This window comes from Melopsittacus undulatus, chromosome 7 (genome assembly GCF_012275295.1).
Source record: "Melopsittacus undulatus isolate bMelUnd1 chromosome 7, bMelUnd1.mat.Z, whole genome shotgun sequence".
In the NCBI taxonomy this organism is placed as follows: Eukaryota; Metazoa; Chordata; class Aves; order Psittaciformes; family Psittaculidae; genus Melopsittacus; species Melopsittacus undulatus.
The window spans coordinates 46,646,827-46,666,333 of NC_047533.1; the positions used below are offsets into that span (position 1 = coordinate 46,646,827).

The 19,507-nt window shown below is 46.7% G+C and overlaps 1 protein-coding gene across 1 annotated transcript in view; it reads right to left on the reverse strand.

Moving 5' to 3' along the window:
* Window positions 1-3,807: 3,807 nt before the first annotated feature.
* Window positions 3,808-19,507, reverse strand: part of MFHAS1 (multifunctional ROCO family signaling regulator 1) — a 29,430-nt gene continuing 13,730 nt past the window's right edge. Inside the window, exon 2 of the mRNA XM_034064997.1 lies at window positions 3,808-3,938. Coding sequence (XP_033920888.1) covers window positions 3,808-3,938 — 131 coding nt within the window. The remainder of the gene's footprint in view (window positions 3,939-19,507) is intronic.

Sequence of the window (19,507 nt, forward strand, 5' to 3'; positions counted from 1 at the left end):
ACAGATCTCCCACCTGGCAGTTGCAAAGAGGAGACGTTTTTTAACTGCATAGAAAATTAAATGGCTTTTGCATATTAAAAAAACACAGATGAAAACACAGTTACACCAGTTACCAAACAGTGGGCGGATGAGCGATCACCATTTTATATTGGATAGACCCAGCTAGGTTGATTTGCCATGCTCCCGGCATTACAGCTTCAGTGCCAACTGAGTGCCTGCACAGGCCAGGTACTGCCGTGCTCCCGCTGAGGTGGCATGCCCTGGCAGGAGGGCTGTGGTCCCAAGGAGCAGGCTGCAAGACGTCTGCTCTGTCCTCTCACTCCTTCAATGCTCACACATCCCAGACCAGATGGGTGCACTGGGAAACAGGCCTCCGGCTAGAAAAGGATTCCAGTTTGTGGTTTCTTTACAACGTGGCTTCCACGCAACGTCACAGCAACAGATCGCTAGTTTCTTCCTATGGAGAATGGAAAGAGAGAGGTGAGTAGCAGCAAAGAGGAGAAGGCTGCCCAGCACAGGAGGTGACAGCCGGGAATACTCTAACACAAGTTCTGACTACACCAGGGCCCTTTATGCCACATAGGCAGCAAGACTCAGGGAGTTTCCCAGTGCTATTCCTGAGACCATTCAAAGATCTCACCCCACTTTCACTCCCTCCAGATGCCACAGGAAATTTCTAGTCCCTAATTTATCTACAGTGATACAGAAGCACAATCTGTCACTGCTTCTCACTGACATAAGAAAGGGTTAAATGCCTATTTCCAGAGCTGGCAGGTCAACAAATGAAGTCGGAGCCCAAGCTCTCCTCCCAGCTAGAATGTTACCTGGAAAAGACATGAAACTGATAGAGCTGATAACTTTTATTTGGCAGTTTCCTCCTCAACAATGGTTTGATTTCCACAATCTCCTGGTAGAGTGGATTCTGCCTTGCATTTCCCAGTGTTAAGTTCTGCTAACAGGGTTATTTGCAGCCCTGCACACAAGACTGGTATGTGAAGGACCAGAAGCCAGAGGAATGTCACCTCTGCAACAGCAGCAGGTACTGGTAGGATGCATGTCACTGTCTTGCACTGGCCAGCCTGCATCCAGGTGGGGACTGCCTTCTACCAGTTATCACTCATCCCAGGTCTGCTATCACAGGACAAGAGTTTAAGTCCCTCACCCCTCAGACCTTCACCAGCATCTGCTGAAGGGATTCTGGATCTGTAAATGCCTGACTCCTATTAGATTTACACTCACATGGAGCAGGACTCATACAGCCCAGCTATCAGGGCTCAGCTACAGGACACAAACTGACAGCAACATCTTAGAAGCCCTCAAAACCACCTAGTCCAGAGAGAAACCAGTGCTGTGGTACCAGCGTTCAACCTGCACTTTCCCAACCCTTCCCACATCTGGCCCAGAAAAGAATGGGCACTCATGAAGCATGGCTGCCAGGGTCAGCCTAAGGGGATCAGGGCCAGTCGGTGCAATACAGACACATGCTGCTTCACCAGATCTCCACACAAAGATGCCTGGGTAGCTCTGCTAGGATCCAGATCTAGATTTCTACTGGTCTAATGGCTGCTACATATGGAGGGTGCCACAATGACAAACCTAGAGCATCCAGACATGGCAGACCATGAGCTGTTGGGGACTATCAATAAGAAATGGCAGGTGGCAGGCACACAGCAACTGCCCTTCTTGTGTCCCTGTGTGATTACAACACATTCTTACCACCTCATGGCACAGTGTATGTGAACACACAAGGCAGGAAGCACTTTCCAGCCTACTTCTCCTGCTTTGCCAGCTACTGCCCAAGCCTGTGTGTGGGACACAGCCAACTCTCTTTTGCAGTGCAGCAACTTTAAAGGCTTCACAGCATCACCCCCCTCCCCAACAAAGCCTCATCCAACTGCCACAAAACTCACTTGTTCAGGAACAAATCCAGGGAATCCTGCCACAGCTCATTTCAAGAGACTCTCCTCCAAGCAGGTCTGAATTAAATGGTACCAAGAACATTTTTACATTCATCATGAGATCCAAATGGGTTTTCAACATGTGATCAATGGGTCCACAGAATCCTATCCCCAGTGCTTTCCATCTGGCCAGTGGCCCTGCCATCTGCAGCAATCATTCTGTTTCATGCCTCTTTGTCATCCCAAACCTTCAGGTGACTGTGTCCACTCCAGCCACGAAGCCCCACCTGAGAGCTGCCCCTGCCCCACAGCATTTCAGAGTCCAAAGTCCCATTGATCCCAGTCAGCATGCAACTCCACAACTGGAGAGATGGGAGCACTGCAGAGCATCAGCCATGTTCTGCCCGGTGGAAAACCTTTGGCACCAGCACTGACGATTTATCTGGAAGATAAAGAAAACGTAATGTAGCACGAGCAGCAGGGTTCATAGTGCATATGATAAATAATCTAAGACACACAATTTTCTCTAGGCTTCTAAATAGGGAGGGCAAGATCTTTACAAGTAACACAGGACTTTCTGAGAACACAGGTTTCCTGCCAGCAGTGACTGCAAAACTGGGACACAGTTGTTAGACACTGTGGAAGGCAGGCTGGAGAACAGGAGGACAAGAGGACAAGAGCACAGGCAAAGCCTGACAGCACAGTAGAACACAAATTGCAGCCTTGGGTTAGAAATGTGCTGGAACAAGTACACGCATAGGAGGAGCAAACAAATAGACCACGGCAACTTGTGGCTCAGTATCAGGGCAGCTAACTTGCTTCCTGCCCAGGTGGGCACTTCACCTTCACACACAGCTCCACAGCCCACCATCACTGAAGCTGTTCTCCAGCAGGATGAGCATACTTTGGGGTGAAAAGATACTGAACAGCAGCATCCAAACTACTTTCAGATACCGAAAGTAATAGGCATTCACATGCAGCATAGTAACAGCCACCAGCAAGACACTTGGCTTGCTTCTCTAAGCTCCCTGCCAAATTCCCTTGTGGCACTCTGAGAAGAACAGATCACAGCTGTACTTCTGTTCTGCAAGAAAACCTATGCATCAAGAAGCCAAGGCACTGTCTGGTTTTGTCAATGTTGGTCCATATTTGTTCCCACCACAACACAGCTCTGTTTTCCCAGCACATCCCTGTTTTGTGGAGTGAAGCACATGCAGACTATTAATAGAGGAGAGCAGACCTTCTGTCCAGAGAGACCTCACCAAGTTGGAAGACTGGGCCAACAACTGCTGTGAAATTCAACCAGGATAAGTGCATAACCCTATACCTGGAACAGGGCAAGGCCATGCACCACCACAGCCTTGGATCCAGCTGGCTTTCGATGTAGTGGAGAACATGTTGACCACAAGCCAGCAGTGCATCTTTGTGACAATGAAAGCCAAGATGTAATAAAGGAGCCTCAGATGGGACAGAAGGAAAAATGTTCAATCACAGCAGCACGGTGTAATTCTGTAGTCCTGAGATGAGGTGGTACCTCCATCTTTGGCAGTCATCAGCCCTCACATATAACAAGGTCCCAGGAAACCTGACCCAGCGGTGAGGGTGGCCCTACCTGGAGCAGTGTGAGCAGAGAGATCTCTTGAGTTTCCAACCTAAACCTGCCCATGACTGTATTATCTCTTGATCTGCCCTGACCACTATGTGTGTCTTGCATCAGCAACAACACGGCTTGAGGGAACACTTCAACCCATTTCACTGTACTTCTTATCCTTTGAACAGGCTGTCTATATCTGCAGCAGTCCCCAGGCTGTGGGGCTGCTCCCTTCCAGGAAAAGTGCTTAGTGAGGGCATGTGTTATGGAGGCTTTCTGGTGTCTACTGAGAGGGAAATGGGGGTCTGCTTTCAGATCTCACTTGGAACAAGGGCTGATCACAGTAGGAGTGGGGGGGTAAACCAAGGCAACATTAACTCGCTCGCTGCCGTTCTTGGGACAGATGATCTCCGTTAGTCCCTCTGGTCTTGGCTGACTCAGCAGTTCTCCTGTGAATAGGGGAAAACAAGGAAAACATTTAAGCATCAGCAAGGCAGTTTTTTGCAATTTTTGCCTTTACCATGTCCTTCCCCTCTGCATCACTAGGTAAACATCCATGACCAATGCAAGTGAGCACTGTAAGAAGGCTTACTGGTCCTTCAACCCAAGCAGGTCTCATCCATGTAACCATGGTGAATGTCCTGATGATTACAGCTTGGAGACATGCTGCTCCACACAAAGGTAACATCTGCCATCATTCCTGTCTCTGCTTTGAATCACCACACACAGACTTGAGAGCTCCTTAGGGATTCATATAATCTATGAGATGGAGGTTTTAGGAGTAGGTGTTTTAATTAAGCTTTGGGGCAGCCTGAAAGCAAATTTCTGGATCCCATCTCCATGAAAGGAAAGAAGCTGACCTGAAGCATCAGCAGTAAATCAGGAGACAGATAAAAGCCTTATTATTCACATCTGTATCCTACAGCTACCCATACCCACAAAGCTACCCAAAAAGCAGCTGTCTTCCAGTTCAAGCAGAACAATGCTACAAGAACCCTGCCAAGACTGCCTTCTTTAACATGGACCATAAAGAAAATAGCTTGAAAGCACTGCTCAGAATGATTTTTGCATCACTTACACATTTCTCCTCTAAGAAACTCTAGGAAGGACCTCAAACCAGCCACAGACAAGCATGCTTGACCTTTTCTGAACCTGTTCTGTCCCTGAGCAACCCTGGCCACTGCAGCTGTCCAGCCATTGCTCCCATACTGTGATTTCTAAGCTGGAGCTAGCTAGGCGCCTGAGAGACCCTGCTGTTCTGCGATGGTTGGCCAGCTGCAGGGTGCCTCTCTTCCCTACCAGAACAATATTTAGAAGCAGGTAAAAATACTCAAGAGGATTCCCTAATATCCCTCCCCTTGTGTGCTGCAGGACTGCTGCTGTGTCCTGTCAGGGCTCTGGGCCACACTATACTCCATTGAGAGCACAGATCCCAGCTCCCAGCCATCAGCTATTCCCTAATGGAGGCACTACCATATCTGTATTGAGTCAGTAGCAGCGGGGGGCTCTCTCACACCACATGGTATCCCCCTACTAAATGCATGCTTTAGCTCAGCTGTTCAAGTGCCAAATTGGCAAGTTGTCCTCGTTTCAGCTGTAACAGTTATTTTTCTCCTTCCTAGTAGCTGGTGCAGTGCTGTGTTTTGGCTTTAGTCTGAAAATAATGCTGATAACACACTAATGTTTTAGTTGTTGCTAAGTAGCTTACCCTGATTGAGGAGTTTTCAGTCTCTCATGCTCTGTCTGTGAGGAGGGGCTCGGGAAGCCAGGAGGAAGCAGAGACAGGACACCTGACCAAAGCCAAAGAGGTATTCCATACCACAGCATGTCATGTCCAGTATATAAACTGGGGGGAGTTACCCGGAAGGCCCAGATCACTGCTCGGGTTGGGCAAGGTATTGGTCAGCAGGTGGTGAGCAGTTGTATTCTCTCCCATTGAACATTTCCCTTATTATTAGTAGTAGTAGTTTTATGTTATACTTTAGTTATTGAAAGGAGAAAAATAAATGTTACAGCTGAATCTAGGACACAGCCCCCCAATGCTGGCACCCTTGCAGCATGTAGTCCCAGGCAAGATAGAGCTCAGCACAGCAAGAAGGGGTAGCCAGGTGCAGAGATGTGCCCAGCTCTGAGCAACACTTCCCCAACAGCTTGCTCAGAGCAACTCAAGTTTCCTCCTGGCTCCACTCCACATGACTGGCCCCAGCCAGGCAGATTCCCCAGCCATCAACATATCACGTCTTCAGAGTAGCGTAACCCAGCCACAGCAGAGTCACCCCATACCACCATCTCTTGATATCAGTCTGGCAGGTAGGGTCTGCTCTCAAAGGCACATATGGGATGGCAGCATCCATGTCCAGCAAGGGCTCAGTTTTTCTAAGTGTGCCCATATTGATGCCAAACAGACCTACCTGAGGCGGAGGCACCAGGTCACAACTGGCTTGTGCCAGCTAGATTAGTGACTTCCTGTACAAAAGCAGGCCAGCTGTAAGCAGGCTGCAGTCACTGGTCGATACAAAAACTCTGTACCCATCCACCAAGCAGCGACTGTGAGCTGTCCCCACTTCCACTAAAACAGTCAAGACAGATGGTCCTTAAGACTTCCATAGTTCAAAATGTACTTGCAATAAATTCCCCTGGCCTTAGACAAAGAACATCAGAAAAAATCTCCCTGTGTCCAGCTGCCATTGCCATGCATCCCAGGAAAACAAGTAAAGAAATCGCACTTCAAAGTACTGCCCAGCCTGCGCACCAATAGCACAACTATCAGCCCCACCATTCCTGAAGCCTCCCAAATGCTGCTTCCCTCCTCTCCTCCTCACTGTTTCTCTTCCTACTTTCATGAAAAAGCAGATCTAAATCCCTTTGGTTTCTCCAAAGCAAGAACCCATCACTTGGTATCATGAAAGCAGAGGGGAGGGCTTGGCAGGGGACACACACAGTTCCTCTGAGAGACACCCCACCTTGCGGGCAAATAATTCCAGTTTGCCCTCATGGTCTGCATCTGAATTCATATTTGGTTTGAATATCTACCCTTGTCTTACACCCACACTCAAACCTGAAGCAGCAGAGCAGCTTTAAAGCCATGCAGACACGTCCCCCAAAACAGAAGAATCGTGATGATATTTGCAATTCAAAGTTTAATTTGCAAGGCAGCGTCCTCAATTACATGAGCTGTCACACACTGAAAGCAGAATGGCACACCAGCAAGCACGTACGCCACAGGGCTCCATGGCTCGGTGATTCCCAGGTTTCCAAGCCCAGGTTAACCTCCAAACTGCAGTATTGCTAATAGTACTGAAAACAGTCACTGTGAAAGATGAGTCATAAAATCAGTGCAACATTATGTGCTTTAAAGACAAGGCTAATATCCATTAGATCTTAAACAGGAGGAGGGCAGTAGACCGGTCTCTCTGCTTGAGCTTCCCATTTCCACCATCCCACTTCAGAAATCCTTAGACGGAGATTTCTCAAGCAGAGGAAACTGCTGCAGGGTTAAATAGATACCTGATTTGCAAGCAAACCCCTTCCCACTCCTCTTCAGTCAACCCCACTTCTCTTCATGTCATGGCATTACTGTCCCCTCTAGGTTGCCCCTAGGATAAAACTCACCTCCCTCTGTCCCCATGCCCATTTCCAGAGCAGCTGACATATACACTGCTCCCCAGAAGAGACTTTTCCTGCAGTTATTCCATGAGACAGATCATGCTCCAAGTGGGAAGAATGTGACCTGTACATCCTTCCTATTCCTCCTTCTCCCAGCTAAGAGATGTCCCACTGCTTTCCCCCATAGCTTTCTCGTCCCCTTGTCTTTACAAATTGCTCATCTTTGCTGCACACACTCATCATAGTATTAAACCAGGCATATCTAAATCATACTTCACATCACTGCTAAACAAAAGCCAGTGCAAATTCCATTGCAATATGCAGTCTTCAGAAGTGTAGCAAACTAACATTCAGACACTGCCTGGATGCAACTCTTGGAGCCCAGAGTCTCTTGAAGGTTGCAGAAACCTCACATTTCTATTCAGAAATTATTCAAACCACAGAAGATTAAACACATAAGTCTTGAGGGCTGTGGCAGGGCGGGAAAAAGGAGATCAAACAAAGCATTTCACCAATACAAAAGAAAAACCAAGTGCTTGGCATGAGGTGGTGTTTGCCTGGTTTAACTGTTAAGTCTAAACGTAGCTGGAGCAGCCCATGTCTGCAGCACTTGTTCTGCCCCATGTACAGACTAGCCAGGCTGTATTTTGATTGCACATTCCTTCACGAGCATGTCACAGATTTTACTGGAAACCTCAGTTCTGCCTGCCTCCTCTGAAAGGTTGCCCTGCAATAGCACATACAAACCATGAAGCTTATCCTATGACGCGGCCTTTTAATGCTAGCTCTTTAAAGACTAACACAGCTGAGCCTTTGAACAAGCCCATCTTCCAGGAAACAAATCTCCACCACTAAGACTATTCAGCTTATATAGGAGCCTGAGCCCTACTTGTAAAGGCACTTTAATGCTGGGGTTTTACTAAGGTTTGATTTTTAGATGCATCTAAGTCCCAGTTCCAGTGATAGCAGAAAGGCATGCACCAAGCCTGGTTAAAAGCACCTGCCAACAAACAGCAGACATTTTAGAAGATGCTCCTTTGCTGCCTCTGCATTTACAATGGCACAAATGGTGCAGAGGAGTTTTATCTGTCCAGTGGCCACCCTCCTGGCATTTTTGCACAGAAACAGGTCTCTACAACTGTGTAGAATGTGCTGTACAGAGAGCTAAGGCTGAGACCAAGACCCTGTAACGAAACTACCACGCCTGGGCTGCAGCATTACTTGGTTTGTAAACTCCCCCAGGCAGATGGGCTGAGCAAGTCATGCTGTCCATACCACGTAAGAGAAACTGCTACATGTCAGTGGTCACTGGCAAAGGTAGGAACAAACACTCAGGCATGCCCGAAGCTCTACATGAAGGGCCTGTTTCCTCTCAGCATTAGCCAGCTCACTCAAAGCAGGTATTTCTATGTCAGCAAGATGTTCTTTACTGCCACTGTTTTATCCCAGAACATATAGAGGCATGGCCTACTTTGAGCCTCTTGTGCTGGGCTCCCAGACCAGGCCAAGGCCCACAAGGATAACTGCATGTGCCAGACAGAGCCCAACTACGTATTGGCATTCGGTGCACAAGGAAGACTCTTGTGCTGCCATATATGCCCAGGAATACAGAAAAGCATCAGTGTACGATTTCTGCTCAAGCACAGTTAGGGACATTATTCCTTCTGTCTATGATTTACTGTGATTTGGAGAGGGATGCTTCCCTCAGAGCTCATGCCAGCAATCAGACCCATGCGTGCTGCAAAGCACACTTCACTGGCCTTTAGGGAATACCCGTGAAATGCCATATACCCATGACAAATCAGAGAGTTAGGAAGGAGGCTGACAGCAAGAAAAGCAAGTACTTGCAGGAGTGTTTGGTTACTCCATGCTGGCAGCCAGACAAGGCCAGCTGTAAGCCTACTTGGCTGCCTAAAAGAGAGAAGGGTTTTGCACACAAAGACAAAAATCCCACCCGGGCCATTTACTTTCACACAGTTCCTACTGCTGCGGCTTTGCTAAGTGGCACAAGGTCCCCTGTTCATGTGTCAACAATGTGCAGCAAGGGCACAGGGGTGAGAGACTGTGGTCTGGCCCATCCATACTATCTCCTCTCTTCACAGGGCTCCAAGAGAACACATTTACACACTATCAGCCTGATGGTGCTTCTCATTTTCACCTATGTCATTTTCATGCTGTCATGTGTCCCGACCTAGGCTCCACTGGGACCACCAGCAAGCAGTGGATGAACAGGACCCTGACACTGTCTCCATGGTGCTGCTTCTCCCTCTTCAACCTGCTTGGGGGCAGCCAAACCCAAGCTGGTCCTACATCCTGCCCTGCCTCAGTACTGACCCACTCACCCCATCACATGCTCCAGAGCTGCTCGAAACACATACCCACTGTTTTTGTAGCCCCCCTGCTCATTTGTTCCTACTCCAATCTCTACTCACTCTTCCACCTTGTTAAGGGCCTTCAGATAACAACCACTGCAAGTGGGGTTGGCAGGAGATAGACTTTACATCTCAGCCTCAACTGCTTCTCCGTCAAGCCTCCTCTGATTAATCCTTGCTTATGACATCTCTCAGCACAGCAACTCAGCACTCATGCCTTCAGGAAAGTAGAGAACAAAACACTTCAACACTGCCTGCGTACCAAAAGCATGTGTCCCATGCCTGGTTTCCAACAGCAGAAGGAAAGCAGGGCTCACAAGAGATCCCCAGGACACCCCTCTGCTTTGTATGCAGAGAGATCAGGGCTGAAGAAGCTACAACTCCTCTGCCTGCTGTTAGGTGCTTGGAGGCTCGATAGCTGGAGCACTTACACAGTTAGATCAAACCTGTCACCGAGGCAGGGTGAGTTGAATAGCCATGTGCACACATTTCCCTCTCTGCTGTTAAGAACAGGCAATGTCCTCATACACTGGGACTTTGCAGCCAGCTCTACAGTAGACAAGAAATCTGCCAGGAGTCTTGGCAGGATGATGGTGTCTCACACCAAGCCCGCTTCTATGCCATATCACTTCAATCTTGTCTTCACAACTCCTTCATTTCATCCAAGCAGAGTGGCTTTCTGCAAATGTTGCTGTGCATGATGCACAAGCTTATACCCAAGCACTGCACACAGAAAACACTGTTCTGTATTAGTATGAATATTTAATATGCCCCTTGCAGCACTGACTGGATGCCACGCACAAACATATTCCCCAGGAAGTCAGAACTCTGCACTCTGCTTGATTTACTTCTGGAGTCCTTAGTGACCTTATCTACCTGGCCTACTTGAGACAGACAGTTGGATAGAGACCTGCAAGTTAGGACTTCATTTCTTCCCACTGGAGGCTATTATCCTGCCTACAATCACAACAAAAATAAGGACTCAGAATGCAGAGACATCACAAAAGGGAGCAGAACAGGGTGAAATAAAAGTTTCATGAGCCTCACACTGCAGTCATGGTTGAAGAAGCTTAAAACTAGCAAACAAATTAACAACCAAAATCCCAGCCTGTCAAAGTGCCCCAGTGAGAGAGACCACTGTAGAAAAAAAACCCAACAGTTCTGGATTTGTGCTGAAAAGAGCATTGAGAGAGATGCTTTAGCTACTGCTGAGCAGTGCTTACTCAGAGTCAAGGTGGGGAGGGAGTGAGTGGCTGTGTGGTGCTTAATTGCTGGTTGGGGTTAAATAACACATTCACAGCACCAGCTGCCCTCTCCAGCCAGCACCTCATCTCACAGCTCTGGCTGTGGACATGTATATGGCTCACCTGGATTATTTTCTCCAGCTGGCTGCACTGGAAAATATTTTCCCAGGGGCCTTAATTCATGCCAGCTGACAGCAACATGAAACAAACTCCACAGTGGGTCTCTAGAAAGGGGCAGGAGTGCATTTCAGCTTGGAGCTGACAGGTCTAGGTTAAGTTCAAGACCTAGAGCCACAGTTCCCCAGGCCAGGAACCCCAGACCCACTGCAGTGGCTGTGCCCTGCTGAGCTCAAGCCCAGGCAGCTTTCTCCACAGCAGAGATCACTGTGCACTTTACCTCCGACACATGGAGCCACCAGGCTAATTTCCAACTTCGAAAACCTTTATCACAAAACATTTGTTAATTACTTTTTCTCAGGCACACAGAAGTTAATTATACTTAGAACTGGAATGCAATTAAAAGCAAAACAAAAAAACCCACACATTCCCCAAATCCCATAATTTGGTACTTCCTATCTCCACACAGTCACAAACCAGAATTAAGAGAGCAGTAGGAAATCATCAAGACTTCCTCAAAATAACTCCAGGAGCAGTCAGGAAGGCTTGAGATTTTCTGTCTTCTTCTGACAGTATGAAATACACAGCTTGGAGAAATAAACACTGGTTGACAGCTATCTTATTCCTAAACCAGTACGGGTAACTGATCTAGCATCAGTGTGGCTACATAGCATATGCAACATCTCTCTCCTCTTTCTGCAACTCATGAAATACTGAGCACAGAGAGAATCTATGACAGGTTATAATGACACCTCAGTAAGAGATTTGCCATGTGGGGAGAAGGCTGTGACTTTTGACACCACTGCCCACTCCAAAAAGATGAAGGGGTAATGAACATGACGCCATTTCTCCACTCTGTCCCATCAAACTCATTCTATCTCAAATAGTGTTTCAGCATGAGTAGCATCCCTTGTCCAGCTTCATCTCTACATGTTCTGTTGGGCACTCCATCCTTCTCCCTGTGCAATGGGGAAGGTGCAAACCACCTCCCCTCATGAGTGACCAGAGCAGACACCGGAGAAAGGAAGTAACCAAAGGGGACAAGTAAACAGCACAGCATAAAGAATCAGTAAAATGAGAGAGGGGACTGAGCAAAAGTTGAAATAGAAAACAAGCATCCTCCAAATTGCTGAATATTTTGCTGCCCTTATAATATCTAAAAAGCTCCTTGAACTGGCAGGTTGCAATACAGCACTTTCAGATGACTGCAGTACAAAGCCATGAAAAATTGATTTGCCTCATTAACATTTTAGGACCTTATGAAATGGAACAAAATTGACTATCAGGGCATTTTAAGGGAGAGTCATGGTGTAATGAGCTCAGTGTGAATTATCCTCATCCTAGAATAGAAACTGAGTAACCAAGCCCAGAATCTACCTTTTGGTTATTTTTAATTCTACCCCTTCAGCCACATCTGCCATATGTACTTTCTCATTCTGCCAAAGCAAGCCATCAGCTGGAGAGAAAGCTGCAGCCTGCCCCAACCTGTCCTCACTCAGTAACAGCAAGGCAGGACTGCATGCAAAGCATCACCTAGACATTAGATACTACCAGCTGCACCCCGTCCAAACAATTCCAACCAGCTGAGAGCCCACCTTTCCAAACAGTAATTCCAAAGCTCCTATCACAGATGAGATGCTGAGTTTCTCTCATCCAAATGATTAACATGCTGCAGGTCCCACTAAAGGGATAAAATAAAGAGTTGAAAAGCATTCTCAAAGCCATTACTATAATAGACAAAGTTAAGAGGCCAGGTTCAAAGTCTGCAGGGAGCTACCAGGACTGATCAGCATCCTGCTAGCTCTGTCTCTCTGTGTTTGGGTCACAACATGTTAATAGCTAGCCACCTGAAAAGCCAGCCCCTGGAGGGGGACTTACAAAAGTCAGTTCCATGGAATTCCAGCCTTAGGAAACTGATGAGGCAGGGCCAAGCCTCAGCCTGCCCCTTTGCTAAATTTAGAGAATTAGGCAAGCTTGCAAGACATTTTTCCTCACAATCCTTTGGCTGTGGTGTTGCACCCAGAACTGCCTGGTCATTTTCTGCTTGCTCCAACACAAGAACTAGGCAGCCTCAATGCAGGTACTGCAAGGTGCACTTGATGAAAACCAAAGGAAGTGGTCCAGCACCTGACACAGGCTGCAGAACTCCTTGCTGCACCAGGCTGTAGGTTCAAGAAGCTCACAAGGGTTCACAAAGGGACTGCACCAGGAACTGGCAAAGAGTCTAAGAATTACTAAAGAGACAAATCCCTGTGCTGAAGATAGACAAGGGCTGGGAGAACACCTGGGACAAGGTGGCTTGCTTCTTCCCCACAAAATGTCTATGCTGAAGGTAAGATCCTGGGCATGAAGCCCCTTTTCTGGAAGTTCAACAAAGTCCATCTGAGGACCTAAAGACCTGCAGTTTCCCTTGTAGTAGCTGTTTACATTCTGCCACAACTACCCCCTTTATTTTTCCTCATTAACTTTACCTATCGCCAGCCAAGAATAACAAATCAAAACACACACACAAGACATGTATGTACATGTGCTGCCCAACAGTTTCCCCTGAGCATAAATAAACTCCTTCCTGGGTAAAATTAACTTGGCTTCATGAGCTGCTGTTGCCTTAGGGCCATTCCAAAGCTTCAGTGTGTTCTGCATACTGAATTGGAGGGAGCTGTATTTTCAAACCTGTGTGGTAAGATCATTCAAGGTGAGATGCATGTGCAATACTTCTGTGTAAAGCTATTTTGGGTACTTCAAAACCCTTGCTGTTCAGCAGGACAACCACAGAGCCCACTTAGCCAAAGGAACACATTTCCCCCTCCCTTCATCATCAACTGGTCTAAGGCACAAAGTCTAATAAGTGCTTTATCTGTTAATCGAACCAACTTGAACTCATCCCTCTTTTGAACTATTAACATTTTATATTGAAACCACTTTACTGTGGAATTTGATCTATGCATATAGATAACAGAATTTATTCTAGGCTTGTGCTTAATTGGAGCTAAATGCCTCCTTGGTGCTTCTGCTACTCACTTCCTGCTAGTTAATAACTAACACCATACTACACACTGACCACAGGCTTTAGCCGAGTAGGAACCTGCAGGACCACAGAAGTTTCCATAATTACAAGGGCATCAGATCTAACTTGCTTCTCACATGTATTTTCTCCCTTTACATGGAAGTTTCATGAGTACATCCTGAGGTCAAGCATTTCCTCCTTGTGAGACAGCATGATACAGACAGCTTCATGCAAATCTACATGTCTGAAATCAGAGAAGCAGAGCACTGAGACTAGTAGCCAGCTCTCCTCTTGGTTTGTTGGGTAAGGCTGCCTTCTTCTTTGAAACCATTGCTGGTGCACATGCTAGTGTGGTGCACACGCCACAGAGCTTTGAGCCTGTGTTTCCCTATGCCAACAGACACTTACTTCAAATCTTCTTCCTTTGCTTGGTTTAAAGTATTTTTGTTATTACCAAAATTGCTGTCTTTGAAGTTGGACTCAGTTGCTGGTTTTGTACTGCTCAAGGGTCAAGAACAAAGCTTTGTCTCTCCTTTTGCTATTAAGAGCTTTTACTTGTATCTGTTTTCCAGAGGGGATGAGACTAATCTTAACAGATTTTTTTTCCCTTTTCCTATTAACGATTCCTCAGCATTTCCAATCATTTAACCATTCTTCTCTGAACCCTCCCATTCCCTAATATCCCAACAGGTGACAACTAGCAGCTGTAAATCAAGTCAATAACTAGCTTTTGCTTACAGGCACCTTTTCCTCAAGGGGAAAGGCTTATTTATGGAATTAATATTATAGTTTTACTACCTCTGCTGAAAGCAATTCTTACCACTTTTTACTCTGCTGCTGGAACACTTTCCAACAGTAAGTCATACAAGTTCAGAAACATTAGCTTTGCTACTTCTGAAGAGTTCATTGCCTATTAAATGCCATCTGGTCTGGGGTTCTCAGTCCCCAAAAATAAACTGTAATATCCATCTTTGCTGTTTAAAAATCACTTCTATGGTAGACATGTTTGCTACTGAAACAGGAAGAAGCCCTGGGTGCTGTAAAGAACTCATCAACCTCCCAGGGAGGCAGCAGCATTGCCAGAACATTTCACTCCACCATATCCTCTACTCTGCCCCTTCCCAAGAGCTGCCAGCTCCACCATGGGGCTCTGGGACAGAGCTGAGCTCCTTCCTGGCCCCCTATATTTGTGATGCAAATCTGCATTACTCACAGGTTTTCCCTGGGAAGTTTTCCAGCAGGTGGATAACTCTCAGGCACTTACTCACCAGTGTCACTGCAACAGAGTGCTGGCCTCTCTCCTTCAGATGTACCACCAACCCACCTAAGCGCAAATTGGATGGCTATGCTCTGGACAAACACAACACTGGGGCCCTCAGAGGTATCCACTTTGGGAAGAAATAACTTTAAAATTTCCTGGCCCTGTACTTGAACTGATCAAAGAAGAGACACTCAGGAAGATCTTAACCATATGGTCAAGATACTACAAGAGTGAGGACTACTGGGACTGGAAAGGCCCAGGAGGATGCCATTCAGCATTGGAGTTCAGGTCCCAGCCAGATTTGCTCTGAGGGGAGGTGAAGCAGACATGGCAGCTCAAGAGACAGCTATTGCCAGAAATGTGGGCAACATGCTGACATACAGGAGAAGATGTCACATTTCAGAGCTACTCAGATCATGTTATAAGGATACACTTTCCACAATAAAAATGGCAGAACAACAACCAAGGAAATAAGGTCAATTACACACAATCTCACACAAAAGGCCATTATAAGAAAAGCAAAGAGCATCCCCTCCTCTGTTGAAATTTGTCCGGCATCCCAGGTTGTTCTGAGATACAGGAAGCCCTGCAGGACCACCAGTAATTTGGACATAGAGTCTAAAAGGGCAGCAAGAGCCAGACTGGACTAGAAAGAGCCTTTCCTTCCCTCCACATCACAAAATTGCTCTGTGAGAGAAAAAACATCAGAGAAAGCACAGACCTGCTGGCTACTTCTATCCACACACAAAAGGATTTTGCATGCTTGGTGCTAGCGGAAACATGTCCCACAGGTCTGGACTTCACCAGCAGCCTCCTGAGAGCTAAGGGCACCTTTGTCCCTTCTCTATGATCTGGTGCCCTCCCACCTCCCTCAGCTCCCTGCATTTTTCTTGAACACATAAGCCAAGAGAACAGTCCTCCAAGCAAGGGAAAGCTTTATGAAAAATGACTTCCGATTAAAAGGAATTTTAAATCCTTTTATAATGATGACTGGATTATCTGCATCACGCTGCATTATGCAACTGGGATAAAGCAGCACAGAGCAAGGAGCAAAAATGCTGTCTCCAGCAGAGCTGCAACTCTGTGAGCTGCTCCCAGTTCCAACACTCACCTGCAAGGCTTCCTATCCCAGGGAAGCAAAATCATGTTCAGGACTCATATGAGGCAGCAGCTGCAAAGCAGAAGCTGTTCTGCAACATGCAGGGGGCTGAAACTAGATGATCTTAAGATCCTTTTCAACCCAAACCATTCTATGATTCTATGGCTTTCAACCACAGAATCCTTTCCTCTTTCAGGGGAATACTGCCATTAAATACTTCAGGAAACAGAGTGACAAGCCTCTGACCTGAAACCCAGCCATTGGTCTGCCATAAAACATGACAACTTGCAATGCCATACTGGCAATGAACTAGAGGCCTGGCAAGAACTGCTCTCAAGCTGCCCAGCCTCCCTACAGAGGCCAGCATCCACCCTGCCATCCAAGGGCAGGAGTAGCCATGCAGCGAGCCAACAGCCGTGCTGCTCTTGTGGCCAAAAGCACCCAGCCAAGCTTGCAGCTGACAGCTTTTCATGGGAAACACTTTTTTAGCACCTGCGAAGTGCTGTGACAGAAATACAAGTCACAGATTCAGAGCCAGCCTACTGTGCTACTCAAACGAGCCCATCAAGCATCGCTTATCATCATACTGTCTTCAGCCCAGTGGTCTGGGATTTTATTTTTTACACTGTATTCTTCTTTTTAATTACCAGATCCTTGTGTGAATCACTAACTTGAGCATGCTCTTGCCTTGTTTGGCAACATTTTCTTAAGATCTTGTTTAGCTTCACTGCAGACACTCAAAAATGAGCATGTATGTAATGTGCTAGGCTCTCTTTTGTCATAGAAGATGCCATTTATTTCTCAGAACAAGGAAAAAATAACAGGCAACTTATAAAGCTTTGTGGTAGCTTTCTGTTACAAAAGACAGAGAAAAGTACTTCCCAAAGCAAGGTTCCCAACTTTTCTTTCAAAAAAAAAAAACAAAAAAACCCACCAAAAAGTCTTTACTTTGGCTAAGCTTTTCCCAAGCTTGGGAAAAGACACAGACAAGACTCAACTTCAAATCATTTATTCCAGCATCTCATCCTAGCAAAGCTCCAAAGCTGACCACAACAGCCACTTGCTGAGCTGAATTACTTGCCCATGCAAGCATCAGTTAAGATCGTGCCAGAATCCAGTAAGAGCCTGTAAGGCTCCCTCTGGGCACATGTGTGCTCCTCTAAGAAATGACAAACTTCTCACTTACTAAAGCTGTCATAAAAATGTCACTCATGCGAGATCACAGGCTTCTTCACCAGCATGAGCAAGACTCCCTGCCCCAAACCCCTGACAGTACAGCTTCAGGTACACAGATCTGACCAGACCTGTTAGGGAGGACAAAGCACGCAGGCGTTTCATTCCCAAACTAGCCCTCTGGCACTGTCACAGTACCTGGAAATGACCAAAGTTCCAGAGCAAAGCTTGCATCACCTCCATCTTCACCCACTGAGTGTTTCTGCACAACTATCCATCACAAGCTTTAAAAATAGTGATAAAAAGTAAGTAAATTCTTGTTCAGCAGATCTCTTGGATATTGCAGTCAGCAAGCAATAGCCTCTCTCCCCAGTGTTCCCATTGTCTGTCTTCACTACCATCTCAGTGTGAAAGCAATAATGCAGAACAAGTCAGATAGCAGCTGAAGCAGAGCAGTGAGCTATATTAAAGTATGAGCTCAAAGCTCCAGAGCCAGCTTTAACAAAGAAGCAAACATAAAAGCCCAAAACAACAACAATAATAAAAAAAGCCCAAACAACCAAGCGCAAACCAAAAACCCCACCAAAACTCCAAACCAAAACCAATAAAAAGCTTGTCATATTCCTGACACCAAGAGCTCAAGATATTCCACCAGGGCATGATTCCAGCAGGGCATTATCAAGCCTGAGATGGCTCAGTCCTGGTACTTAACAGGACACAGTGAAAGGACATTGGTATATTAGAGAGACCTTTGAAATCAGAGGCATGACTGGTCCTCACACAAACTCCCATTGCAAGTGCAGTTGTCTCCCTACTTTGGTGCCAGTGAAAGACCATCTTCCCTACACCATCCTCCCAGAATCTGGAGGATGGGTGGGGAGGTGTTAAAATCTATCACCACCACCACTCACTACACCTCCAAGATGCAGAAAAGGTTAACTGTTATCAGAATGAAGGGCTTATTGCTACCCTTTTAAACACAGCCTGAGCCCAAGAGCAATGTGGGGAGGCCCAGAGACCCTCTGCTAAACATTCAGGGCTCAGGAGAGCTGGGCAGGACTGCCAGCGCTGGCACAAGCTCCCTGGGAAGCAGGCTGCCCTCCGAGCTGCAACACATCCACCTTTCTTCACAGAAACAAACTTCTTCTTTCGCACTGCAGCCAACAGTTAGTGCCCAACCAAAATAGATTTAAGCTGTTCCACAGTAAAAATAACAGTGACCAAGAAATGTTATGTCAGATCACAGGAAGGGGAAGCTCTTTTTTGATAGATTTCCTAAATTTAGCTGCTTTGATAAACCAGAGAGAGTCATGTGGACGACAAAATTTTCCACACCCAGTGCATGCATCGTTATCTGAAATAAGAGCATGATAATCTCTCTCGGTCAAAGAAGGAGCCTGCAAAAGCAAGAATTAGAGAAACGCAGAGGGAGCTAAAAACTCATCTGGTTACACAATGCACATAAGTAGGCCTGGTGCTTGCTGCAGACTCCCTGGTTTGGAAACCTGCCACCAAGCAGCCTCTACTTCAGCACATTTAACCCCATCCAGCAGTTCTGCCTGTAAAATAGTGGTGGGTTGACACTGGCTGGACACAAGGTGCCCTCCAAAGCCACTCCTATCATTCCCCCTCCTCAACTGGACAGGAGAGAAAAAAATCTATTACTAAAAGCTCATGGTCACAATAAGGACAGAAAGAGATCATGCACCAATTGCCATCAGGGGCAAAACAGAATCGACCTGGGCAAATTTGTTTGTATTACCAATCAAATCAGAAAAGGGTAATGAGAAATAAAGCCAAATAATAAAACACTTTCCCTTCATCCCTCCCTTCCTCCTGTACTTAACTCATTCCCAAATTCTCTACCTCCTATCCTCAACAGTGCAGGGGGACAGGGAATGGAGGTTCTTCACGCATTGTCTCTGACACTCCTTCTGCCTCAGGAAGGACTCCTCACACTCTTTCCCTTCTCCAATGTGGGGCCTCCTGCACAGAGGACCGTTCACCATGAACTGCTCCAGTGTGGATCCCTTCCATGGCTGCAGTCCTTCAGGAACAGACTGCTCCAGCATAGGTCCCCTATGGGTCACCAGTCCTGCAGCAGACCTGCTCCAGCATGGGCCACTCTCTCTATGGAGA